This window comes from Convolutriloba macropyga, chromosome 4 (genome assembly GCF_964194025.1).
Source record: "Convolutriloba macropyga chromosome 4, txConMacr16.3, whole genome shotgun sequence".
In the NCBI taxonomy this organism is placed as follows: domain Eukaryota; kingdom Metazoa; phylum Xenacoelomorpha; order Acoela; family Convolutidae; genus Convolutriloba; species Convolutriloba macropyga.
The window spans coordinates 64,477,915-64,505,497 of NC_134471.1; the positions used below are offsets into that span (position 1 = coordinate 64,477,915).

The window sequence follows — 27,583 nt, forward strand, 5'->3', positions numbered from 1 at the left end:
GTACAATTAATAGTCTAGTAGTAAATCTTTAATAGAACTGCACCTTGAATTTATCTCTTCAGGCTTTAGCAGTTTATAACGTTTTTCTTGACTGAATTTTAAAAAAAAGACCAAGCAGGTGGGGGGATTGAAGAGGTGCGGCCAAAGATCAATCGTTAAATCACGAATATCTGCATGCTAAAGCGTTCATCAGCATCTTCGATGCGCCGTACACTTTGAGCCTACTACCGCTCTGTCCAGACACTTGAAGCCCTCGGTCTTTACTAGTTTTTAAAGACGGAAAGCCAAAGCAAATCGCTCGAGCGATCAAAAAGGGCCCTCTAAAAATTTTCTAGCCAAAAAGTGAAAAAACAGTTATGCAAAAATTTTACTTAAAAGATACGTACATTTACAATAATTCCCCCAAACTCCGTTCACGAGCATTAGAAAACTACTGATGTTTTAAGCTGTGGACTGTTTAAGTAATTCAATTTGTCTACCGACGAACCAAAAACTTCGCATTAATAACCAGGGCTTTGAAAATTATGGCAAATAAATTTGTTTACCGAGCCAAATCTAGAAACAAATTTGTCCCAAGATTCCGAACGACTGGTGAGCCAAGTAATCAAAAAACGAGTCAATGCAGGCTTGTCATTGATGCAATGCATGAATAGCTTGTGCAAAAGGGTCATCATCCAAACTAACGCCAGGCGAATTCCTCTGAAACGATTGGCGCGTGGTTGGTTTCGTCAGTACTTAGCTGCGGCTTACGGAGGCTAGCTTTAGCTTGGGGGCGGGGCAATGGGGCGAGCCTGGGGGTTATGATAGAATGAGGTAGATTTTGGGGGAGGGGATGGAGGACGATTTTAAAGTGGTAGGGGGTCAAACTCTAAGAACTGGCCTTCACATTATGAATTTGAGAATCTTAAAGTTTCGGTGAATCGCATATTTAGAGACAATCGAGAAATAGGGCTCTAAAACTTAATGCCCTTTGGACTTCACCTGTTTATCCCGTTGTTCAGGACGGAAATTTAAATTGTCATAGACAAAAAACCGATCAGATGAAAAGTCGGTAGTACGAAAAATCGCATAAAAAGGTAGCCGGACTAATATAATTCCTAAAATCTTCATTTGAGCGCAATTAACAAAATTGATACCTGATCGGAACGTATAATCACTTCCAAACCTAATCTGATTACTATAGGAAACCTGTTTCTTAAGGGCCTCACAATCCACTCCCAGTTAAAAATAAATGGAAAGGGTTAAAAATTTTTGCTAAAAAAATATTCTGGCATTTAAAGAAATTCAAAACAAATAAGGATTGTGATCAAAACACAGCCGACTATTGATTTTATCATAAATGCCCTTAAAATACAGTTTTTTTAAAATAAAATCCAACGAAAATATCTTGAATTAAAAGCAAACTTTTTCGGAAAAAAATAATGACCCCGTGCAGAAAAATGTGGCTTGCGACACGTTACTGCTTTAGGCTTGCATTTATCGCACATAAAAACAACACAAAATCAGACAGAATTAACCCGAACAAAGAATTCATTAACATTGCAATCCAGACTAATTTAGGCAGGCTCATGCCCCTTTAAAAAGATGAAATTTCAAAAAGCTGCAGCTGAAAACATAGACCGACTAACGTCGGATGAATGCCTGGATATAGAACGACAGGCGGGAGAATTTTAATTTAGAGGGGTGTAGCATAGAAATGTTGCATGGGCGTAAAAAACCGACCCACACGAACCACTCTGACATCTTAGCAAATTAGCCACCAAACCTTTCATTTCCTTTCGTTCACAATAGCGTTTAGCAACACTTCATTTCTGAAAGAGCAACTTAGATCACTCGAAGATGAAGAGCTAAAGTGTGAAAAGGTCAAGCAAGAGAGATAGTTCTGCAACCAAAACGCAGATATGGTCAAGCGGGTTCTCAAGTATTGAGTCCTCTACGCGGCAGAACTACGAGCGGGCAACCGCTCCCAGATTCCATACAGACTGAGAAACGGGTTTTGCGGCGGGATCATGCAAGCGCAGTCTTTGTGGTCCCTAGTATGCATTTGACTGGCAAACATTTGCCCTGCCTCTTCTCATCCTCGGCATTGAAACAAATTTCGGTCCAACGACCTGTGTTATTCGTCACCGTAGCAACTGGAATCAATACGGCTTCTGCTGCGTCCGCGGAGGATGGGTACACCCGAATTGCACCAACTTACAGTCCATAGAGCAATGGAACAACACGTTCGACTGTAGGCGCTGCTCTTGGTGCAAGACAATAGATGTAAACACAAGGCGAAGTTTCCGCACTCACGACCACACACCTCAAGATTCTTCAACTGAATTGTAATGGTCTCAAACGAAAACTATACAACATGAAAGACTGGATGCGGAAAACACATCCAATTAGCTGCCATCCAGGAGACCAACCTCAATCAAAAATCCTCCCTCAAAAGCCCACCTGGCTACTGCATAATACAAGACAATAGGCCCAAAGAAAGAGGCAAACGTGGAGGGGTAGCTTTTATCATTAAGTGCAAAATTATGCTTCAAGAACTTAAATTCAAGACTTCTGACAAACACCTAGAAGTTCAAGCCATAGAACTCAAAGCAGGTGGTTATAACATCAAATTAAGGAACACCTACAAGCCACCTTCGTCTAGCTGTGATGCAGGATACAAGACATCAATCAGTAAACTACTTCGAGTTAGAAGACTGCATTATTGTCGGTGATTTCAATGCTCATAGCCCTCTATGGCACTCGAAATTACCGGAAGACACAGGAGGAAACAATATTGCAAGTGAAATAGACCTCTCTAATCATGTAGTGCTCAACGAAAAAGCCAGCACAAGAGTAACTGACTCTTGTGAAAGCTCCCCGGACATCAGACGGGCCAGCTCAAGGTTAGCAATGAACATCGGCTGGCGCACGGAGTACGCATTAGGCTCAGATCATTTATCAATTGTTCTATCAATCACTTGTGACCTCATCACACACACACAACACCACAAAAAACTTTCATCAACTTCCGCAAAGCTGACTGGGCAAGTCGACTTTGAATGAAACTGAAAAAACAACAAAGGCCAACAAATGTCTACAACGCGGAAAAGAACGTAAGGAATCCACCCCAAAATAACGCAACTAAAGCTTGAAAAAAAACTTGTTCAAAGTCAAAAGCGCAAAAATAGTAGTACAAACACTCTCTCACAGAGGTAACTGCTCTACACTCTGGAGAACATTGAAAAACTTTCGTAAAGTAACGCCTAACAACCTGCAAACAGAGCCATATAATTTGACGCTAAGAAAACTACTCCTTACCATGATCCAAGGAAATGCGCCAAGTTTTACCAACAATACACCTCCAAACCAAGAAAATTGAGAAAAAAGAAATACACTAAGAACAATAATAAAACTGGAAATAGACGGCAGAATGTTTAAGTGTATCACAGTGAAGAACCTATAAGAGACAAAGAAAAGTAAGACGCTGGGCACAGATAGAATACCGCCAATCCACTTCCACCATCTAGTCCCCATAGAACATATCTCACTGACACCTAACCTTTCCGTAAACAGTGCAAAAATTCCAAACATCTGGAAAGTTTGCGAGTTATTCCACTACACAAGCCGGGAAAACCCATAGACCAACCTAAAAGCTTCAGACCAATTGCATTCCTCTCCCCCATTCCAAAACCAACAGAAAAACTCCTACTGAGTGACTTTATAGAATATCCAATAAAAACATCAGCATGGCTTCAGACCTGAGCACTCCACAACAGCTCTCAACACTACACTAACATTACACAAAAAGGCCTTAATCAAAAGAAACCCTGCAACAGTACTCTACTAGTAGCCGTAGACCTCAACCCCGCCGTCGACACGGTTGATCACAAACTACTACTAAGAGACATACTCGAGGCACCACTACCGAACAGCACTAAAAGATGGGTCGCTTCATAGTTACAGGGCAGATTTTCTCACGTAGAATATAATAATAGAAAATCAAAGTAGAATACAATAATAAGTCAAAGTCAAACAGGGTGTCCCCCAGGGTGGTGTATTATCGCCAATGCTCTTCAACATTTACATGAGCAAGCTGCCTGTACCCCTGAAAAGTCTAAACATCACGCTTTACGCTGATGATATAACTTTAAATACGTGACATAATAACTCCATACCTAAATGTTTTACACGACTGGCTAGAATCAAGAAAACTTAAGTTATCTGCTGAAAAGTCAAGTGCAACGGTGTTCACAACCTGGAGCAACGAGGCCAGGTTTGACCCACACCTCACTATCAGCAATTCACCAATACCGGTAAAGTCCAAACTGAAAGTACTTGGTGTTACCTTCGATATTACGCTCATGTAAGAAGCCCAAAAGAGAAATTACAAAAGAGCAATAACATATTGAAAAAGATTGCTGGTAGCGACTGAGGCTGCACAAAAAAGACAATCTCAATGACCTACAAAGCTATTGATCGGAGCGTTCTGAACTACGCTGCTCCCATTTGGGCTTCCACGATCAGCAATGCAATTTGGAACCATCTGCAAACGCAAACAAACATTGCTCTTCGCACAATTACTGGCTGTGTAAAAATGTCTGACATCAATGGCTTACACAGTGAGGGTAAAATGCTGCCTGTCAAAGCTCACACTGAAATTTTGGCAGAGCAATTCCTAGCCGGCAGTCATGAGAGCAATCGTGCTGATCATGAAACAACCTCAAACAGTTTTCGTCCCATGAGATTGACACTAAATGATACTTATAGTGACCGCGTTACGCAATACAAACAATACAGAGCAATTAAAGCAAAGATTACAAAAATGCGCTCAAAAGTATCCACCGACACACGGCCCACACTCAGTTGAACAAAGACAGCAAGTAACTAGGTACACCTCCAAAGATAGCAGAAAAACAAACGCTGCCAAGAATTGCACGTATCCGACAAGCACAACTGAGAACTGGATACTGTCCCCTGCTAAACTTTTACTTGGGTAGGATCCGTGACAATGTTAAAAACTGCTGTCCCAAATGTAATGTAGCACCACATGACTTAAACCACATTTTCAACTGCAGTAAGAACACCACGGACCTGAAATTGACTTGTGGGAAAGACCAGTAGAGGTAGCCAAATGGCTGGACTTAATTCCATCAGTCCTGCACGATCACACTGCACAGAATAATCCGCCTTCCGTGCCTCTTTCCCCTGATGTTGACGATGCCCCTCTTGGTCCCCCTAACCCGGGGGACCGCATGCCATTCACCACGGCGTAGATGCAGAAAGGTCGCCGCACACAAGCAAGTTGTGGATAGGCAGTCACTCACTACTACTAATATACCTATTATTATTATGATGATACAGATGCAACTAGGGTAACAGTTAAAACGGCAATAAGCGCCTGTATCCCGCCAAAACTGCCTGCGAATTACAGTTCTGTGCGACGGCTACAACAATATGGTCACGCAAAAATTTTGCTTAAAAAGACCACCACGTTTACAGTAATGCTTCAAACTACGTTCGAGAGCATTTAAAAAGCGTCTTCTTTATCCAACAATCAATTATACATCTGTCAAAATTACAAATTATTTTGTGCCTCTCTATTAGATTCAGCAATGGAAAAAAAACAATGATAAATCCATGGAAAGAATGAAAATTATGATCCTGATTGTATCTTCTTCATGAGTTTTTCCAACTTCATTGCTACAAACATATCTCCTTCAATCTTCAACTTTCCACTCATGAAAGCGGAGGTGGAATTCAGTTTCCCTCTTGCCATGTCAATAAAGTCAATTCCACTCAGTTTCATTATAACATCACTCTCGACTGAAACAAAATTAGTCGACATCCCCCCATAATTTCAGATAGGTAATAAACCCACGCAGAAAAACCCTATGACTTATTCGGCCAAGCATCGCGTAGGACTTGATTTGAAACTATCACAAACGTACAAATTATCACGCGCGATGTTCAATGTTAGCATGGGGTATTATTTCCGGTGGGGTTATATTTCCTATGAGAATCAGACTGGGTGTTATTTTCTCGGGACGCTTTTTCTTATTGTAAACATCCCAATTCCGTGATCTCTTTAAGCAGAGGCGTTTTGCTCCTTACAATAGTATGTAACCAAATCACATCGCAGGTCAAATTCATTTTGTCAAATTCATAATCCATAGCCAAGCCAAGAATCCATTTGACATAATAAACGTACAACCAAATGTAAATTGTGCCTCATAACATAAGCAAGACCAGAAGCTTTCTTTTTGAACGTAAACGTGGCTAGAGAGATAAGAAAAAGCGAAGGTGTTAGCAGATACAATAGTTCGAGAGCTGGCGACCAGTTCTTTCGCCTGCTTAGAGCCACTAACAGGTCCAGGAAATAAACCCCCACGAAAACCAAATTTGAATTTCAAATTTGAATGCTGCTCGCGATAATTTGTTAGGTTGTGGTAGTAATCCAGAGCACAGTGTCATAAAGCATTAAGATATTGGCTCCAGGACAAGTTCTCTTGTTTCCAACAAAAAAAATCGACAATCGTGCGCAATAAAATTTCAAAGGTCCAAATCGAACAGCTTTCCTTAGCAATATTAAAAACATACCCGGCAGATTGCCGGAAAATAGCCGCCGTTGATTCCAATAAGCACGATTGGGATTGAAAGAATAGAAGATATTGAAAAAAAAAGATTTTTGTACAAAAACATTTTTTAAGTCCGATTTATTTTGATGGCATTTCGTAGTTGAAGATAACGTACTTCTGTTTCTTAGAGAGAGGCTACAGGGGCTACTATCAATACCAATAAGCATTAGAGATGGTAACTAAGACTTATAGTAACGACGTTCAAATAGCGGGCATCTAAAATTGGGCTTTATGGGTTTATCCCGTTTCTACTTCTGACTTCAATTTTTTATACTGACTCTGTTCATTTTGAATTGCTTTGCTGAGCAACTGATGTTCAAAATCACTTTTAGCAGAATGAGAGAAGCGAGAAACTAGTCTAGAGAAGTCAAAAAGATATCACGCAAAATGTTGAAAAAAAGGCAAAATGAGGTAAAGCGAAAAATTTTTTTATTCGACGAAGTAAAAAAACATAGCAGGACAAGTCCTGACGTACAATTCAAAGAATTTTCATTGAAATAACAAACAACTAGACCTAGAACGGACAATGAGTTAATTGGGAAAACCATTTCTAAAAAAATCAGATGAAAAAAAAACAAAAAAAAAACAGAAAATCAATGTCAAAATGCTGCTAGGGAGAAAAAACCACTAGTGAGATATGTAATTTTGATTCTAACAAAAAACTAGGTCCAAAATGAGCTGTGAATGGATTGGGAAAACTATTAAGAAAAAAATCCGATCCAAAAAATCGAAAAAACAGTAAAAATCAGAGTGAAATTGCCGCATGTGAACAAAAAACCACTAGCGAGAAACCGAATTTTTGTTCAAACACCGTTTTCTCACTCTACTTTAAAATTAGAGCGAAAAAAATTCACGCCGCAAAACCACTCGCTTTTTCGCTCCATTTCCTGTTTCGACGTGACCAAAATCACTACTCCAATTTGACTTCAAAAATCATGAAAATGTGTGAACAGATCTTAAAAAAAAAAGACAGCGCCTCAATACAATTCAAATTCTTTGAATTGTAAAAAAAAAAATAGGAGCGCTATAATAGCCGGCTGAGAAGATGAGGCGGCTATTAAACACAAAAGCAAATTTAGCTATCTATCTTATCAAACTTGCTAATAACAATTCTGGCAGCCTTTACCTTTGGGAGTTCCTTTTCCAGCTGTTCCTTGCTTCAGGTCCAGGTAAAATGTGCCAGGCTGGTCTCCGGATAGTTCAAACAAGAACACTTTCCCGATGTCCTCCACAATCTCAGGTGTAATCATAGACTGCATGTGTTTCACTACTGACTCTGGGGTATCTGTCTCACTTGACGATGAACTGTCTGAACTTGAAGAAGCACCTTGTTTGATAGATCGCTCTAAACACATCCATTGTTCCTAAATCGCAGTTTATAACAACAAACGCAGTTAATTTCAACTGATTTGAAGCAAATATCTCAAGGTCACTATAATTAATGTCAACTCCTCCTTTGAAATGATGATTATCTCATTTAATAGCTATTTATGTTGAAACACTAACATTTTCTATTTTCAGTTGATGTTTAAACTGCAGAGTACACCTTAAAAAATAGATTGAAAAACTTTTAAAAAATCAAAGGATGATGTTGAAGAACAAGATAACATGCCTTTTCTTATTTGTCGTATGTTCTCTTTTCTATTCGAATAACTCATGCTGGTTAATTATATACCTCATCAACTATGAACTTTGGGATAAAAGGGAGAAGGGAGGATTTGTGAAGTCAATCAAGAATCAGAAATAAAGAACGGAAGATAGAGTGGTAAAAAAGACAATTCTTAATCAGTCTTCGTTATAGCTACTCGAGGGTCCGCAGCCAAGATGACTGCTAAAGACCCTAGATTATAGGCAAATATCAAATTCCAGCGAACATTTGTATCCTTATCTCACACTTTACAAGGGAGTCTTCTCTGAAAATTGTCACCCAATGAGCGGGACAACCAGTACTGATTCATTTTTGACGTCCCGCCCAATGAGGGGGAGCGCAAAATTTTTTTTGTTTTATCATATGGGTTGTTCCGAGAGTAACTCCTTTGATGATTGGAACTGAGCTGATAATAACAACAATGATCAGCTGCGAACCAAGATTTTACACTTATTGATGAACTAATCAATTTAAATTTTTCCAAAAATTCTTTGTTTTTTCTTCTTATGTTCTGGCTTATAGTGTTTCATTTTTATGTTCTGGTTTCAAATATGCCATATTATATCAATTTTGTGAACCTCGAGTAAAAAAAACACAACTAAATAACACGGATTTCAGAGTTAACGTTAAGTATTCGGAGAAAAATAAAAAATTGAAGATTTCTACGTTTCAAACGTTTTTCTTATTGTAAATGACTTATCACCTTATAAACGATGTGACTGATGATATTTTTCAACGTCCGTATCATAGAGAGAGATTGAGTTTTCAGGTCAGTCGAGAATCGGAAACCAGCAAAATATTGCTTTTGCTTAAGAAAAGTAGAAATAAATCAACTTTCAAGACATTGAGATATATTTTTCTCAATTTAAGTATACTGCAATCTTTTCCTTGAAAACCAGCTGCTAATCAATGATAGGTAAATTGGAGAGCTCAAGTTTTGCGAAAAATTTACAAAGTGGAGTTGAAAGAGTTGCTTTTCTCAATTGAAAAAAAATTGTGGTTCTTTTTTTCATATCTAACACTGTAAAAAGTAAGCCCTGAACCGTCCGTGGTTTTTCTGGTTATTCCATGCACTCGCAAAAATTAAGAGAAATTAAACAATTTTCACATTTTTCTGAAATCATTTGATGTTTTCATATTCAGAAAATATATGCTGATTAACCCCTATACTGTATTTGACTGAAAATGTTAAGCATCTGGAGATCAACTGGATAAATTTATTCTGAAAACCAATGTAAATCAGGGAGTCAACAAGATACTCTACTCTAATCCTCTTAAGAAACAATTTTTTCCGTTATTCTTGTTTCAGATATCTATTTCTTCAGTTTTACGAAATTAAGGGTGTAACATCAATGCATCTTTTTCTCTAAAAACGATTTTGATCATTGTTTTTCTCATTTGAAATAAAATACGCCCATGTTTCTGTACCGATAAATTTTACACTTTTTGAAGTTTATTCACGAATCCAAAAAAGGAACCTAGTTGATAGTTAGCTGTATTTTTTCATCGTTCTCCAAAAATATATTTTCTCAAGTTTATCAGGTTTTTCACAATAGTTCAATAGCTCTCCGGGATCTATTCTGTTTGTTTTGCATCCCCCCGCTTAGTGGGCTTATATATTTCACGCCACCAGGCACATGTGCTTTTTTACATTGTAACGTTCTATATAACAGCATATAATTAACGGGTGGGGGGGGGGGGGGGGGGGGTTGCGGTAAAACACTGGGGGAACAGAATAGATCCGCGCACCGTTACTGTCGAGCCAAAATAGAGAAATTAATGAGAAGTTGTGATACAGTTCACCTCCAGTTTCTATTTTTTACAAAAACAGAGCGTCTGTTTATACTAAACTGGATTCCAATATTTAGCAATTTTTTCTCTTTCGGTTATATCAGCATTCAATTAACTTACAAAAAAACTAAATTAGATAACTATATGAAGCCATAGAGCTCAGGAAAAATGAAAAGCGGTTGTAGTTGCTTTCAGTTTATTGTATTTTGAAATCTTTGTTCCGACCCCACTTGTGGGGAGAGGAACTATATACTCAAATGGTTTTTTTTTGTTCAGTCAATTTTGGCCGATCGATATATTCATCGCAGAGAAATGTGAGTGGTATCATTAAAAAGCTGGTCCAGCGTAGAATTCAAAATTAAAACGATTTTTTTTATTTTCGTTTGTTCGAGGAGTTATCGCGGATTGGAGTTTTGTGTGAACACGGGATATTTGTTCACTTTTAGTGTGATTTTTCTTCAAATTATATTTTCTATAAAAATAGTATATCAAACTTAAATTTCTTGCCAAAAAATGAACCAATTTCGTGTTCCTAATAGACTAAAGGCGATAAAAAAAACTAGTTCTGGTCTCATAGGGAGCTTCAATATCAAGAAAACTCGAAATCTATTTGAGAGCTCTTTTTTTTTATAAAACTTTTCTACTTTTCTTTGCTTTTTAAGTCACCTAGAGACAAGTCAATTTTCATATCGAGGTTCCATTAAAGTCAAATGAAGCCCAATGAACAAAAAAATCGTTTTCAAGGAACTGCTCACGTTTTTTTTAAATTCGACTGAGTTTTCGTAATTTTTAATAAAATTTTGAATTGCTTTTTGAGGTTTTACTAATTTTTTAGTAGTCTTATGGCATGGACTCATTGACTAACAGTGCAATATGTTCCGTAATGAGATTTAAGTGAGCATATCTAGTGCTTTGAGTGGACAGCTAATGGCTGTTAAGACTTTCGATCATTAATTTTTTCGAACATTAACCAATCATAATTTTATTATCGTGAACTGTAAGTCAGTCTCTGTGATGACAGCACCCTCTTCCGTCCTACTGTAACCAAATTTGATCTAGCCGGCGGTTTTATCTTCTATTTTTAGTAATATGATTTCAATGACACAAGACCACAAAAAGTTTAAAAATTTTTTTTTTGGATATTTCCAGATTATTGGTTACTTTTGAAATCTTATCCCAATATACTAAAATTGACAGCTCTTATTGACGTTCAGTGTTTCAAAAAGACGTTTATTGGATCAGATAAGTTTTCAGAGAAAAGCTTATGGTTTCAGATGGCTTCGACCTTTTCTTCTTGCACTTCTCTAGTGAATTTTTGGTCTTTGCCTGATTTTGTTGTTGTTGTCATAGTCATAAGATTTGTTGTGACATCTTATTGATCACCTATGCATGAAAAACATCCCCATACTCCTACTGAAGCATATTTGAGCATATTTTACGACTTCCGTTCAAATTTATTGAATTTAATGGCTGTTAAGAATTTAAAAAATAATTTTTCGAAAATTTTTTTTGAACATTAACCAATCTTAAAATTTTCCTGAACTGTTACTCAGTCTCAAAATTGACAGAACCCAATTGCTTTCTACTGAAACTAAAATAAATTTCGTTTGCAGTTTTATCTTCTTACTATTGATTATATGACTTCAATATCACAAGAATTCAATTTTTTTTTTTTTAATTTTGGATGTTTTTGTATTATTGGTTAGTTTTGAACTCTTATCACATTATCCAAATATTATACACATCCAAAAATTATTTTAATCCAATTGGCTTGGAAAAGACATTCAGTGGATTACAGATAAAGTTTTCAGAGAAAAGCTAATGGTTTAAATATCTTCGAAATATTATTGGCATTATTGGCCAAAAAATCTCGAACTTTTCTACTGAATTTTTGTTTTTCGCATGTTTTTGTGGTTGTTTTCATAATCTTAGGACTTATTGCGATCCCTTATTGATTACTTGTGTATGACAAATATCTTTTTCGTACCATCGCGTTATTTCTGAGCGTAGTTATTGACCTCCGTTAAAAGCTTTTTGAGTTTAATGGCTTTTAAGACTTTAAAAAAAGTTTTTCGAAATTTTTTTTGAACATTAACCGATCCTAAACTTTTTCGTATACTGTTAGTCATTCTTAGTACTTACAGGATCCGTCCTTAATTCTAATGCAGCCAAAAATAATCTGGTTAGCGGTTTTATCTTCTACCTATTAGTTTTAAACCTTCAATGCCGCTAGTTTTCATATTTTTTTTCGGGTACTTTTTTTATTTTTGGATGCTTTTGAAATGTTATCACATTATCCTATTACTGATAGTTTTCATTGGTTTAGGGAAGACGTTCAACGGACCATATATAAAGTTTTCAGAAAGAACTTATGATTTATATGGCTTCGACACTTTCTTCTGGCACTTTTTTTGCTGAATTTTTGGTTGTTGCCTGTCTTTGTAGTTGGTTTCATCTTCAATAACTTGTTGTAAGGCATTATTGGCCAAAAATGAATGGCCAACAAACTTGTTGTCCCATGGAGGCAAAATTTAGCGTATTTAGTGGATTCCGTTGAAAGCTAATGAAATTAATGGCGTTGATACTACGAGTTTTCTCAAAAATTGTCAAATTCTTTTCGTCAAATTCAAAATACAAAATCTTTTCGTCAAATTGTAACTTATTTTCATCAATGAGAGTTCACATCCAATTTCTTGTATTCCTAAAAAACATCTACTGATATTATTTGTTACCGATGCTTTGTTTGTTGGACAATATGCGTTTTCATAAACGTTTTTTGAAAGGTCATTTTTTGCGCTTCTTTTCTTTCAGAACAATCGCGTAGTAACAGATCCCAATGGTTTACAAATTTGGCCCAAATAAACTTATTTAATCTCTCAGTATATTTCCTGCAGCTGAATTAGTAGAAAAAAGAATTGAATTAAAAATACATAATATTCAGATAATAGCTAATGATTTTAATGTTAGCAATAGTTTGTATTTTCGCAAATAGTTTTAAACATTTCAGGTTTTTCTTTAGTTCGTCTCTAAGGCTTAAACTACCCAAAGACAAGGTTTTTTAGTTTTGTAGTAACTTTTTGGTAATTTGTCAAGGATTTTTTCGTTAAAAGCTAATTTTTGAATTTCGCCTCATTGTTCGTTCTCTTTGTCGACTTATTATCTAGTCTCATTAAGAAAGCTTTCCATCTGCTGTTTAGTTAGGAAAAATTAAATTTGAGTAGTTAAGGATTTATCTGACTGCATTTTGACGTTGTTACTATGTGCTTTTAAATTTTGATATTCAGTTTTTGCCGTGAAGTTTTTGTTTTTGCTATTTTTTGGTTGTTTTTTTTTGTCTCGTAGTCTCTTCAAGGTCAAACCTCATTGGCGCGGTAATAAGGCATGGCATTATGTAATTCAATTAGTAGATAGGTTGTGTAACGATTGCTTTAGCTCAAACATCTATTTTTGTTATTTCTTCACTTGGTTGACAATTAAGTCGAAAATGTCGATGAGCTCGGGTCGGAACATCATGTGCGAACGCACATTAATGAGCCGCCTAGTTTCCTTTATAAAACTAATTTTAAATTTGGTTTGAACATAAACCAACTGACATTGGACAAATTGATTTTTTACGACAGGTATAGCAATTTAATTCAAGGAGGGCTGAAGCCTAGATAACTTTATGGGTGCAAAACAATTGCACAGGTGAAGGGTTCGAACCCGCAACTTCCCGTATAGAAATCTGATACCATAACCACTCAGCTATTCCGGCTTTGCTTTCGTATTTACAATCGACTTTATAATAGCAGCCGATTTTATTTCGGACTAACAGCAAAGCGTAAAAAGCTCAAAAACATTCAAGCAATTTTTTTTTAAAAGACAGACGTTTACAAGTATCGCCTCAAACTTCGTTCGAGAGCAATTAGTAAAATTACCTCATGCAGTATGAACATCAATAGTAATTAAATATCTTCTACAAAACTACACTCAATCTTTATATGTGGGGGGTATAAACTCCTCTCCTCTCCTCCCCCACCCCCAAAAAAAAATATAAAGATTGTTTCCCTTCTCATTTTGGTTTATTGAAAATAGCTTCGAAAAGCGTCAAAATCACGCGCTTCTCTTTTTAGAAATTGGAACAATTTTAGAGATAATCATGGATTTTGAATTGTTGGAAGAATTGTCACGTCCTTAACTATTTTACCCAAATTAATGTTCTCACGCGTAGATTTGCTTATTTTTAGAGACACCTTTTAAATCAAAGTCATTTTAGTAACTAGTTGACGAATTAATATACTGACCGTGTTGGATAGCAAGAGCTTCTGCCTCTGGACTGTCAACAAAGAAGTCAGGCATCAATTTGGCGCCTGGCTTGTGAGAATAGTGATCTAAGTCCTTCACGCCCACGTCCTGAAGAACTTCCTCATCTATCGCGAAGTTGCCAGTGAAAGAACCTGAAATATTGCATCGATAGTAAGTTCTTCCCTTACCCGATATGACCATTAATCATTTACCGCGCAATTCAACTTAAAAAATCGGAAATTTTCTTTCAATTACAATATTCGAAATGCTAACTCCGAAGTTCCTTCAATCTTGTACACACCGCTTAAATCAATTAAGCTCATTTTCACTAAAAACGTGAGACCTAGATAATTACCACAGTTAAAATTTTGCTCACTTCTATAGACTCAGAACGCGATAAACCGCTTAACATAAAGTAATTGTGCTGTTTTTGCATTTCGTGGCCAGATCATCTACTGTGTTCTAACTTGATTGTGACGTACATTTTCGTCTGCCCAATGGACTTTAACCTCAAATTGTCTAATTTTTTGAACTATACTAGCGTCCTTTATTATTCAACATGCTGAACTGTAGGTTATAAGGCCCAGGGTTTAACCCTGAGTTTGTTTTTATTTTCGAAAATCAGAAAATTTGAGTAAACTATTCCATCCAGAGCAACATTCAGGGCAACTTTGTCGCTATCTCAAAACAGGAAGCAACAAGTGAGAATCGGCTCCATAACATTATGACTGTTGGAAGTGCACATGGATCTCTTAGGGCATTTATTGTCCCTTATTTTTATCAATGACCTGTCTAAATAGTCAAGACAAAATTTATGGATATGCTGATGTCCTTAAAATTGCTGGTGATAACCCACTCACGCTCAGCATTGACGTCGGAAATGGTACCAAAACTACGGAAATGATACCAAGAAAACCAGATGTCAATTAACTTGTCAAAAAGCAAAGAATTGTTACTAAAAGTCTAACCCGAAAGTTGCATTCGATATTACAGATTCGAAACAAAAATCTGAGCCGAATCAACCTTCTTCCGAGCAGAATCAAACTATCACTTTTCCTCTGACATTTTTGTCACGCGCCTGCCACCTAACAAACATGTGCATAACTATTTCAAATCGGATATAATTCTTGCCGAGCATCGCAAGAAACTTCTGTCACTCAATGCAAAATATTTTAAGGACAAATCTTACGAAATGCACCCGCGCACATGGGTAATCCTTTGCGGGTGCACAAACTGTTAAGATTAAAGAAATAGGACTTTCAATAATTTGATACCTTAACAGACTGTTAAATTGTTAGCGGAGAATAGCTCCCATTGGACCTCAGTCCTAAAGCCTTTGTTATTATCATTATTTGACGATTAAAGGCATAAAAGCTACATAAACGCTGCTCACCTGAATCTTTTGATAAAATAACATAGGCTGCGTCCGCCATAATATCCGGCTTCCGAGACTGGTTCATCATACTATCTCCGCCCAGCATCTCTACAGCAGCGGTCGCAATCGCAGTTTTAGGCCACAATGCATTCACTGCAATTCTGGCATCTTTTAACTCTTCGGCCATTCCCAACACACACATTGACATTCCGTATTTTGACATTGTATACGCCACATGGCTCCGGAACCACACTGATTTCATTATCAATGGAGGACTGATATTAAGTACGTGAGGGTTTTTGGCTTGTCTAAGATATGGAAGACACTTTTGTGTCATCATGAAAGTTCCTCGGACGTTAACTTGATGCATGAGATCATATTTCTTCATAGGGGTCATTTCAGTCGGGGTTAAACTAATCGCAGATGCATTGTTTACTAAAATATCGATTCCTCCAAACGTTTTAACAGCTTGTTCAACAGCAGCCTGAACATTAGACTCATCGCGAACGTCAACTACGCATGGTAGACTTTTACCACCTAGAGAATTTATTTTCTCAGCAACTGAGTAAATGGTTCCAGGGAGCTTTGAATGAGTTTGAGCTGTTTTTGCTGCTATCACAATATTGGCTCCATCTTTGGCGCACTTTTCAGCGATTGCTTGTCCGATTCCTCTACTGGCTCCTGTCACCAAAATCGTTTTCCCAGCAAGCTTCCCAGAATTTATCATCACCACAACTGAAAATATTCAATAAAAAGTAGGAAAACAGCTGCCTGGATACAAATACTTTGAATTGCGCAAAAAATCTATTAATATAAAAGACCGACGTTATTACAGTTCTCAATGAAACTGAAAAAGAAGTTTTAAAGTTCTCTGCATAAGCTTGAATAAAAAGGAGCTTTGCTATTTTTAGCGTGTCACGTAGACGCAATCAGAAACACAAAATCTTTCTTACAAAACAGAAAATTATGGCAATCTAATAAAAAAAGATACAATCTGAAAGCTTCTGAAAACTGAAAATTATAAGCATAACCGACTAACGTCGGGCGAATTGCTCTCAAACGACCAGCGGGGGGACGGTGGTGGCTTCTTTGGCGGGACGGGGCCACGTCCTTACGGTCTAAACGATGGACACGGGTGGGAACTGTGAACTGATACGGGAGAGGGCTGAAGTGGGGTGGAAGGTGTGTGTGTGTGTGTGTGTGGGGGGGGTGGGGGTCAAACTCTAAGAATCGCCCTTCGCACCATGAGTATACGTCTCCAAAACAGTTTCTTTGAATCGCTTACTTGGAGACTAGTCTAAGACTTGGAGACTAAGATAACTTAATGCCCGATGGGCTCTACGTGTTTATCCCGTTTTCGAGGACGAAAAGTCAAATGGGTCAGACGAAAAATCGGTCAAGCGAACAATCACATAAAAATGACCACAGGACTAATATAATTGCTACAAACTTTGTTTGAGAGCAATTAAATGTACAACCAAATGTAGTCACATCAGAAAAGATAGTTTATTTTTGTCAATGCACCGTCGAATTGAAAGAACCAATCTAAATAAAACCAACAAAGTGACTATATACACGGAATTTTACGAAGAAGGAATCGAATTGATTAAAGTGGACATTTGCCACATACAGGGAATGTTTGATCCATAGACAAATATGAAGATATGAGTTATAGTATGGTGCACAGATACCCATCCTGTTTCCATGTCACAATTGCTTGGAATGTTGAGTAATTTTGGATTGAATGCCTGCACGACCATCCACTTAGAACTGGCACCTTGGATACACTCCCTCATGACAACGCAAACTTGTTTCTTCAAGTTCCAAATAAGCAGAAGAGCTCCATTTTTATCTTTAGTTAAATTTAGCGCATCAATTTTCGGCAAGCCGTGGTTAGCCGTTGTTAAGACTGTTTTAGTTGAGTTTTTAGTGATTGTAATACTCTCACCCAATGAGTCGACAAATGCTCCCAACTTAAGGTCATTACTGAACGCAAAAATTTCCGGCTTTGTTTCAAGCTTTATCTCTTGAAATGAAATCTCGTCCATTGTACATTCAATGGCCTTTGTCGTACCGTTCCATACTAAGCAGCCAACATTAGGGCTGGCAAAAACTACTAATAAACTTTGGTCAGCTTTTAATGCTGGCAGTTTCTCTAATACCACAGCATTCCCTTCCGATAACTTGGAATAGGATGGATGCGACGCTTGCACAATTTCAACACACTTGTCAGTAACAATTGCGAACAGAAGAGGATTGGTTGTTTCGCGCAAAGGAAGAACTGACAAAACTTTTGTGACCGCTGCCGTTGTCATCAAACTACGATTTAGGGAAAAGTAGATCTTCTCGCCCCATGAGGACTTCTTACAACTTGTGCAAAAATTTCCCATACCGGTTAAATATAAGGAGCATCTTAGAGCACATCTTCCGGGTTCGTGAAAACACACAAAAAAGCTGAAACTCGCCTTCTCGTCGGCAAGTTGTTCAACATTGCCACAAAACCCTCCATTAAGGACGAAAAGCTCGTTTCTATTCGAGGCATATGATTCAGAGCGTTCAGGATAAAATTTAACCGATCTGATCTCTGGCTTTGCGTAAGAAATCATTTCCAAAGAAGGCCAAACCATAGACGTTAGAAACTCATGCATCAGCTGTCTGGAGATCTCGGCTATCTTTTTGCTACTTGTAAAGAAGGGTTTGTAAAATATATGATGATGCAAAATGTCTCTTTCAATTTCTAACAAATCATCCATTTGCGTTACTTTTGACAGAAAACGATCAACCAGAGTACCATCTGAAGTACCCAGATCATTTCTAAGTTTCACAACAAACTCATCGCCACTTTCAACTGCGTCGCATATTCTTCTGGAAGTGTTCGAACAATTCTCGAGTTCTTGTTGAAACTTAGCACCCAATTCCTCATTTTTGTCTTTATGGACGTCCAAGAGAGAAACCTCTTTCAAGTAAGCACACAGAATCTCACATAAATAGTCAACAGCATTTTTTGGATTGCACAGCATTGAAGCCTGATCTACTTTGTCAATGCCATCTTTGCCCACTTGCTGATGAAATTTTACACTTTTTGTCAACGACTCGAATTTAGTTATGTAGCTCAAGACTTCTTTACGGACATCTTTACACTTTTCAGCTACGGTCAAAAATTCGTGACTCGAATGCTTAAGGGTACACCTTGTACAAATAACTTGAACACATGTTTTACAGAACAAATCGTTTATTATTTTGTGATCACTGCACACGCTAACTTCATATCCCTTGATGTCTACAACATTGTGCTGGAGTCTCACATGTGACGAGATACACGCCATACAGAACACCTTAACAGCTTTTTCTTGGTGTGACAAAACAAAATCATCAGAAAAGGCCGAACAAGTAGCGCATGAATAAACATCAGATACCATACAGAGATTATCGCACAATTCACAAGACAGCTCCTCTTCGCAGCCCAAATTTTGCGTTAGCGAAGACATGCCAATCAATCTCAAACTTATCAAATATATAGTTTATTTCGCTCTAGTTCCCCGCCCATTAGTGGTAGAATAGAAAAAAACGTCAATTAAGAGAAAGCCCCTCCCCTAAAAGCCTATTTGTTGTGGTAAACTTATTAAATAGTCTCCAAGTGTGTTATATTTTCTTTCGTCTGATCCGCTTTCAGAGACAACGACTGGTTTTCAAGAGTTTATTTTGCTGTATGTTCTTCTATAAGCTTGTATGCTGGTTAAATAATAGCTTACAAAGGTTTGGTTTATACCTGCATTTACTATCAAAGTTAAGTGTGGCACGATGAAACTTATGTATGATAATGAATAAAAGATTTGGCATTGAAAGTCATGCAAAAATCAAAGTTAAAGATATGATTTTTACAGCGATTATGAATATGAACTCAATAAAATTGAACTAAAGGGGAAGGATTGGGGGGCTAAACGGTTACGGACCGTTTACACTCCGGCAAGCAACAACAAAACTTAGCAAATAAATTTATCAGAGAAGAACAAAATATTTGACATCAGAAATTCAAATTTACTGCCTCAAAAGTTTCCGCTTAAGTGAGTTTTATGCATCAATTTGACATGATTGAAGGAGTATTCATACACCCTCCGCGGCCAACGAAGAAGAATCGTTTTCAGTTTCAAACACTTTGCCCAATCTCACTGCGGGACGTTGCACCATGCCAGTACTGGTCTTGATGTCGAAGCTTCTTGCCACTCCATCTCTACTCACATGTGCTTTGACGATCCGACCAATGGGCCAAATTCCCTCGGGGTGTAAAATCTTTGTAGAGCCAAACAACATCGTCTTCCTTGAGCTCAGCGTTGGCTTGCTGCCGTTTTGTTCGTCCGTTAAGTCCCGGTACAAATTCTTAGAGAAGACGAGGCCAATAGTGGTCCAAAAGGGTCTGTGACTCCTTGAAGTCTTTAATTGAAAACCGGGTTCTGTTGTTTGCCAGAGGTTTTAGGCAGAAGTGGCGTCTTCTCATCAGGAAATGATTCGGTGTTAACGGTTCCTCGTCGGCCAAAGTGCTCCCAACCTGCGTCAGTTGGCGTGAATTAAGAATTCCTTCTTCCTCCGCTACGACTGTATGCAAGACTGAAAAGTTTAGTCGGCGGCTTCCGAGGACAACAAGTAGGCTTCGTGTAGCCGACTGGATAAGTCGTTCCCAAACCCCTCCGAAGTGTGGTGCCAGAGGTGGACTGAACGTCCACTGGATGTTCTGTTGGGCCAGCTGGAGACGTATTTAATTGTTGTCTGGTTTGTAGTTTTCCTGAAAATTGAGTTTCATTGCCTGGTTATCTCCAACAAAGTTTTTCCCGTTGTCCAAAACAATGACATCAGGGTATCCTCGTCTGGATACAAAACGTCGAATAGCCATTAGTAGACAGTCAGTAGAGAAGTCCTCACAAACTTCCAAGTGTACTGCTCGTGTGACCAAGCATGTAAACATGCAGACATAATTGAGTTCTGTCTGGGTTCTGGATTTTTCAGTGTGAAAGGGACCGAACATGTCCATTCCAGTATTCACAAATGGGTAGAGTTTGGAGTGCTCCGGAAAGCGAAATTTTGGTAGAGGAGCCATCTTCGGTCTTACATTGTCTGCTCGCCAGCGTCTGCAGATGAAGCAGTACTTCCCTAAAGTTCTAAAAGCTCTGCGGATTCCAACTATCAAGAACGTTGCTTGGATATGTGCACGAACATGTTCAATTCCATGATGCCCGCAGTTGTGATGTGCTTTCTCAATAAGCAGTTTGGCAACTCTGCACTTGCTGTGGAGTATCATCGGATGTTTGCTCTGAAAAGGCAATCCAGGTTTCTGATTTCGTCCCTCAACCCTAAGTAATCCGTCGCTATTCAGAAAAGGTGTATATGGTAATAGTTTGTCCTTCTTGTCTAGGGGTAGTCCACTTTGAAGTCGAGAAAATGTGTCCTTGAAGTGTGTGGACTGAGATATTCTCAAGAGAAAGCTCCGAGCCTTGTTTTCGTCAGCCGCGAAGTCGTCCAAGTTGCAAGGTACGTCGCGTTTGATCCACCTCTTCAGTACGGGCACTGCTCGAAACACTGTTCTAATTGTGCCAAGGAGTTTAGACCAATTTGAAAATCTGTTTGGATCTACCAAGGGTTTTTCACTGGTCTTGACATCAACTTGAGTGGCGTATGTTTGAGCTGTTTTGTCACCGGAGAATGTCCACTGGCTCTCAGGTTTGATAAGGAAAGAAGGTGCTGTTATCCACAATTTTTGAAGATCGCATGGAGCTAGACCTCTGGTACCATGATCAGCCGGGTTCATTTTTCCTGGTACGTGCCGCCAGTCGTCTTTGTTTGAGTTCTCAGCAATTTTGTTGAGCCTATTTGCAATGTATATCTTCTGTCGATCCTTTGATTTGACCCAGCTGAGTACTGCTGTGCTGTCGGTCCAAAATTTTTTGCTCTTCACATTTATTGTCATCTCGGTCTCACAGAAGCCTGCTAGTTCTGCTCCCAGTGTAGCTGCTTCGAGCTCCAATTTGGGAATGCTCATCTGTTTGATTGGTGCCACCTTGGACTTGCTGATGACGTAGTGGGTAGCTATTGAGCCGTCAGCGGAGATTGTCCTCAGGTACACCACTGCTGATACTGCTGAAAGTGAAGCGTCTGTGAAGGTGTGCAACTCGTGGGTTCCATCGACGTTGGGAACTAGACATCTGGGGATTTGAATTGAAGGCATATTCTAGAAGTTTTCCATCCATTGCTGAATTTCGTCGTAATGTTCCTTTAATAGTAGCTGTTCCCAATTGTGTCTTTGTTTGAAGACTTTTTGCAAGATGGATCTCAGTCGAATTGCAAAAGGCGAGATTATTCCAATGGGAACAAACAAAGAAGCAGCCATTGAGAGAAGCTTTCTGTGTGTGATATTCTCTCTTTCATAGCTTAGTTTGGGTTTCGCAAAAAGAAGTTGATCGGATTCAGGGTTCCATGTTTGACCAAATATCTTTTGTAACTTTAGAACTCCAATTCCTTCTTCCTCTGGAATCTTTTCCAGCACAGCAGGGTTATTGCTGAGAAACTTGGTGAAGTTGAATCCCCCTGTTTTCAGAACATGTTTCAGCTCAGTCGCTGTATTTGCTGCCTCTTCCTCTGTTGAGAATGTTTGAATGAAGTCATCCATGTAGAATTGTTTTCGGATTGAGTCAAAGATTTTTGGATGTTCTTGTCTGTTATCGTTGGCGCACTTTTGCGGAACAAAAATTGCGCAGGCAGGAAAACATGTTGCTCCAAAATTGAGTCGTTGGTATTTGGATGGCCTCTCCTGATCATTGTCGCTCCACAAAAAACGGAGAGCATCTTGGTCTTCTTCTCTGATTCCAACTTGCATGAACATAGCCTCTATGTCTGCTGTTACTGCAACCTTGTACTGACGAAACCGTAGAAGAAGTCCACGTAGATTGCACAAAAGGTCCGGTCCCGTTAGCAGTGCATCGTTCAAAGAAACCCCTTTGTATTTTGAGGCTGCATTTCTCCCTCGTCTTATCTTGTCTGGTTTTTGCTCGTTGATGATAAGATGATGCGGTAGGTACCAAATGTTCTTTGCATCCTGGTTCGTAACAGCTGCTATGTATCCCTTACCCATATCATCAAAGATAGTGGTCATATATCTTTGTTTCAGTTGGTTGTCTCTCTCTAATCGCTTCTGCAGGGCGTGCCACTGAACACTTGTCATGAAGTAGTTGTTGAGTAGCTTGACATTTTCTTGCCAAGGGAGTCCAATCTCATATCTTTCCCCGTTGTGTTGTGTGGTCTCTGCCAAAGTCTTTATTGCCTTCTGGTCTTCTTCATTGTGTCCCTTCGTAGAATCTTGACTAAAGTTGACACCTTCAAAGGTCCGAAAAAAATGTAGAAGATTTTCGTCCGTGTTGTCACTACCTCACTTGAGATGGTTGCAAAGAGTGATGTTGTGGTTGCTGCTTCCTCTATGGTTTGGTTGAAAGTACTCTTGTGGCACAGGGCCTGTCAAAATCCATCCTAACAGTGTGTTGACTCCGTAGGGTGTTCCTGGTTTGCTGGTAGTGAAATGTCTTGAAACAGTAGCCAGAAAAGCATCTGCCCCTATGAGTATTCCAATTTCGTTGTCACGAATTTGTGGGAAATTGATTTCTGCCAAATGATCATGGTCTCTACAAAGTCTGTTCAACATTTCTGCGGGGAAAATTGGCATCTGGAACTGCTCAATGGAGATTGCGTACACAGGAAGACTTGTCACCGGTTTTGAGCTGTGAAGTGAACCGATTCCAATCATGACATCAGCTGTTGTCACTGTGTGCTCCGCATGTAGCGAAGCTAGAGGAAGTTCTATATCTTTGGGGACTCTAATCCGAAGAGCATCAGCAATGTTTTGTGTGATCTGTGTATTATCACTTCCACTGTCCAAAAGTGCATAGGTCTCTATGTTGAAATCTTTGTAGAAGAATGTGACTGGTATTACCTGTAGTTGAATAAAAGCTCTGACCCATGTGGGTTCCCGATTTCTGCTACAAGTGTGGTTTTGCACCCTTGGAAATTTTGATGAATCATCATTCAGTTGGTTGCTAGTCACTGATTGAAAGTGAGTGTTACTTCTGTCATTAGTTTGATGGGGATTGATGTGCTGCTGATTGGCAGTTGGATGCGAGTTGTTGTTTCCATAGCTTAGATTACGAGGGTTGAAACTGTTTTGATTGTATCCCCTTCTGTTGTTGTTATTTGGCGTGTTACTGGTTTTTGACGAAAGCTGAGACGTTGTATGGTTGAAGTTTCTACCGTAGTTTGACTGCACCGGGTTGTCCCTGGATTGAAATACCCTTTTACTCGTTGCTTGGAAATCACTTTTCTGCAAAATCTTGAAGTTGTCTCGATGGAGAGTTGAATGATGAAACCCATTGCATCTGTCTACAAGACATCGATTCTTTGATTTACAAAATCCACTCTCATGTCTCTTCAAGCAATTGACACACAAGTTGTGATGCCTCACCAATTGCTGACGGTCAGCTACAGACTTGCTCAGGTATTCTTTGCAGCGACCAAAGTTGTGATCCCCAGAGCACAGTTGACAATTTGAGCTGGCTTGAAGAACTATGTTGGAGTATTTCTGGCCTTGGGAAGGCCGTTCAACCCGGTCTGTTCTTTGTGGTCTTTGTGGAGAGACATCCTCGCAAGCCTCTGCATATGTGCTTATCCAATCTGCAAAGTCAGCCAGATTTGGCTGCTCTATTCTCATGCTCCTTACATGTTGATTCCAGCGAATCGTCATTGGTGTTGTCAACTTCTCCTTGGCAACTTTAACTACCGCAGAAGCCTTCAGGTCCGATTCAAAATGGTGAAGTCGAAAGGTCTGTACCAAACGTCTGAGGAAGGACGCAAAACTTACAAAGCTGCTGGGATCATCCATTCTGGTCCTAGGCCTTTGTTCAAGTTGTGCGAGGTACGCACTCACAACATGCTGTGGCTTTCCAAAAATTCTGATAAGTTCCTGAAGTGCCTCCTCATAGAAGTCTCCGTTGTAAGAGTAACCACAGATGAAGTCTTTTGCTTTGTGAGTTACCGAGTTTTTCAAGTATGTCATTTTCTGAACAGTTGTAAGAGCTGGATTGTCGTGAATGGTTGACTGGAAAAAACTGTACCGTTGATGCCACATCAAAGGATCGCCTGAGAAATGGTCAAGACTAATCTTTGGTAGACTGAACGCATTTACCATCACTTGATGGTTGGTCCATTCAGAACTGTGGGGTCGTTGTTGGAACTGTTGCTCAGAAAACTGTTGTGGCATGAAATTGAAGTGACGGTTGGTCTCTCCGTTGGGAGCGTTCATCATTTTGTTTGTCTCTGGGAATGAGTGATCCATTTGACTACCGAGCAAATGACCTGACTGCTGCTGATCCCGCGGATAGTGATTGTCTGCAAAAGTTTGAGTGGAATTGTAAGGCTTTGCTTGATGTGGAAATCCGGTTGCTGTACCGGAATTCCAGTACAGAGTGTCTGATGGTTGATCGCTAGAAATATTGAGGGTAGCAAAACCTTGATTTGGAACATTCACATCAAAAATCGGGCAACTCTGAACCTGTTTCACATCTTCACTGAGGCTGCGATGCTCCTGTATCTCACTGTTTTTTTTGGTTTCTGTTGCTGAGCATTGTATTTTTCTACACTTGTTCTTTCTTTTTGAAGATCACGATGACTATTTTCGAACGGTACACCATCAGGGTCATCAGAACCGAACACCTCAACCCAGCTCTCAGCGTTTTCACCTGCATTGTGCATTCGCGTTTTACGTCTCAATCCGCTTGGTTGTTTACCTCTGCTTCCTGAATTAACCACCTTGCAGCGTATTTTGTTGGGTTCTTCCGAGGAGGTGTGGGAAGAGATGAACTTTTGATGGTTTGACCCATGAAGCAATCTAATTTTTTGTTTGGTTCTCAGCAAATTGCAATTTCTCCGTGCAGACTCTGCAGCAACAGTGTCAAACTCTTCTTGTGTCAACTGCTGTTCTATGAGTTTGTTACACATGCGATCAAGCTCCGCTTTTTGCTGTCGAAGTTCGTCAACGAGCTCTTGGAGATCTGTTGCTGCTTCTGTTTGTTGCATTTGTTTGTCGAGTTGGTCTTGTGCTGCTTCCCACTCAATGACTTTGAACTTCAAGAGTTGCATGAGTTGAGCCTTGGAGGTTGACTTTGTTTTGGTTTTAGTTGACATGGTTCTGGCTTTCCTCATTGGTTAATGGTTACTTTGTTTATGGTTGCACGATGACATTCACAAAAAAAAATTATTGCACTATGAGTGTTATGAGTCACTGCACTTTTAGTTAGCACTTAAAATGTTGTTTGAACGCTTATTAATTGTTTTTTTTTGTATCTTAAAATAACTTGAATGCTAATTATACTGCTGTTGTGGACAGCTATTAATGGTTTGGTTGTCTTATGTTTTATCAAATCTTGCTTGAATGCAGTTTTTTATTAAATTATATTATGCACGCTTTGCGCTGTGGGGAGGGTTTTGTCTGATCACGTTCGCAAAGAAATACCCTAACCTGGGGAGGATACTGTTTTACCTTTTAGAAAAATTTGTGCCTAGAAACAAAAAATTTTTGCACTTGCGTGTCAGCAGGTGCAAAACTGTAAATTAGAATCAACTAGAGTAATTGTTTGAATGTAAGAAGGGCTTAATCAAACCCTGAAATTTTAAATGCTCTTTCGCTAGATTTAGGGTCAGAGAGTTTTAGCTGAACTAGAACGTGCTATAATCTAAGAACGATCAGGCTTTGCTACCTATGTATATGTTCGACTATCCCCGTCGTCAGCCTATGCGTTGGTCCAAAAGAGAACCCGCAGCCTCACCCGCTCAGGCCCCAGTCAATCTTATAAGCAAATGTGGGACCTCTAGCCGCATGGACTAGAGAACTGCATTGAGCTGATTGCATCATAATGTTCGGAGTGCAATGAACGATGCAGGGGGAAGGTCATCGAACTGTAACTTACTTAGAAAACCTAACAGCCTAGAAATTTGAAGTGCTAAAAATATCAGATGGAAAAATCTATAGCACGTTTATTTCAGCTAGATGGTGGGTTTTTTAAAAGTTTTAGTGAAAAACTACAAGTCAGAAATTTTAAGTTGTCTCTGTTTTGTGAGTCGATGGTTCGGTTTTAAAACCTAGGATGCGCCAAAATTTGTTATCTTTTCTTTAGTCTGATCCGCTTTCAGAGACAACGACTGGTTTTCAAGAGTTTATTTTGCTGTATGTTCTTCTATAAGCTTGTATGCTTGTTAAATAATAGCTTACAAAGGTGTGGTTTATACCCGCATTTACAATCAAAGTTAAGTGTGGCACGATGAAACTCATGTATGATAATGAATAAAAAGGTTTGGCATTGAAAGTCAAGAAAAATCAAAGTTAAAGATATGATTTTTACAGCGATTATGAATATGAACTCAATAAATTTGAACTAAATAACAAGGGGAAGGATTGGGGGGCTAAACGGTTACGGACCGTTTACAAAGTGTAACCGGGAGGCTATTTAATTGTTTCAGCTCTTGATTGTTGTTATTTCCTGTGGTATCAGGGGCTTTTTTTGGGTAGCCCGTTACCGGGGATTTCATATTCCGGCGAAAAAATTATACGAGAATTATTTTTGAATCCATATTTTGTATCAAACATTTGGTGTGAGCTTTCGATAATTGTTTGACTAATTAGTTTAGGCCCAAAGCGGCCAATTCCCTTTTATCCAAAGTTACAACAGTGCCCACACCACCACCGCCCGAACCTCTCTGCAATATTTGTAACGAGCCTTGCGATAGACAAGTGAGTGCAATTTGAGTCAAATTTAAGAAATATATGTTCACTTTGGTTGT

The 27,583-nt window shown here is 38.9% G+C and overlaps 4 protein-coding genes across 4 annotated transcripts in view; all 4 read right to left on the reverse strand.

Annotated features, from left to right (window-relative positions):
- The window catches only part of LOC142338607 (selenoprotein S-like), a 482,730-nt gene that overhangs the window by 324,874 nt on the left and 130,273 nt on the right, over window positions 1–27,583 (reverse strand). The window lies entirely within an intron of this gene.
- On the reverse strand, window positions 5,522–16,481 carry LOC142337828 (hydroxysteroid dehydrogenase-like protein 2). The gene is made up of 4 exons (XM_075387358.1): window positions 15,734–16,481; window positions 14,340–14,492; window positions 7,744–7,962; window positions 5,522–5,805 (listed from the first exon to the last, which is right to left on the reverse strand). The coding sequence occupies exons 1-4, from the start codon at window positions 16,440–16,442 to the stop codon at window positions 5,636–5,638; spliced, it is 1,251 nt and encodes a 416-aa protein (XP_075243473.1). The 5' UTR covers window positions 16,443–16,481; the 3' UTR covers window positions 5,522–5,635.
- On the reverse strand, window positions 16,544–19,740 carry LOC142337827 (uncharacterized). Its single transcript, XM_075387357.1, has one exon. The coding sequence runs from the start codon at window positions 19,201–19,203 to the stop codon at window positions 17,299–17,301; it is 1,905 nt and encodes a 634-aa protein (XP_075243472.1). The 5' UTR covers window positions 19,204–19,740; the 3' UTR covers window positions 16,544–17,298.
- LOC142338134 (uncharacterized) lies at window positions 20,469–21,932 on the reverse strand. Its single transcript, XM_075387769.1, has one exon. The coding sequence runs from the start codon at window positions 21,930–21,932 to the stop codon at window positions 20,469–20,471; it is 1,464 nt and encodes a 487-aa protein (XP_075243884.1).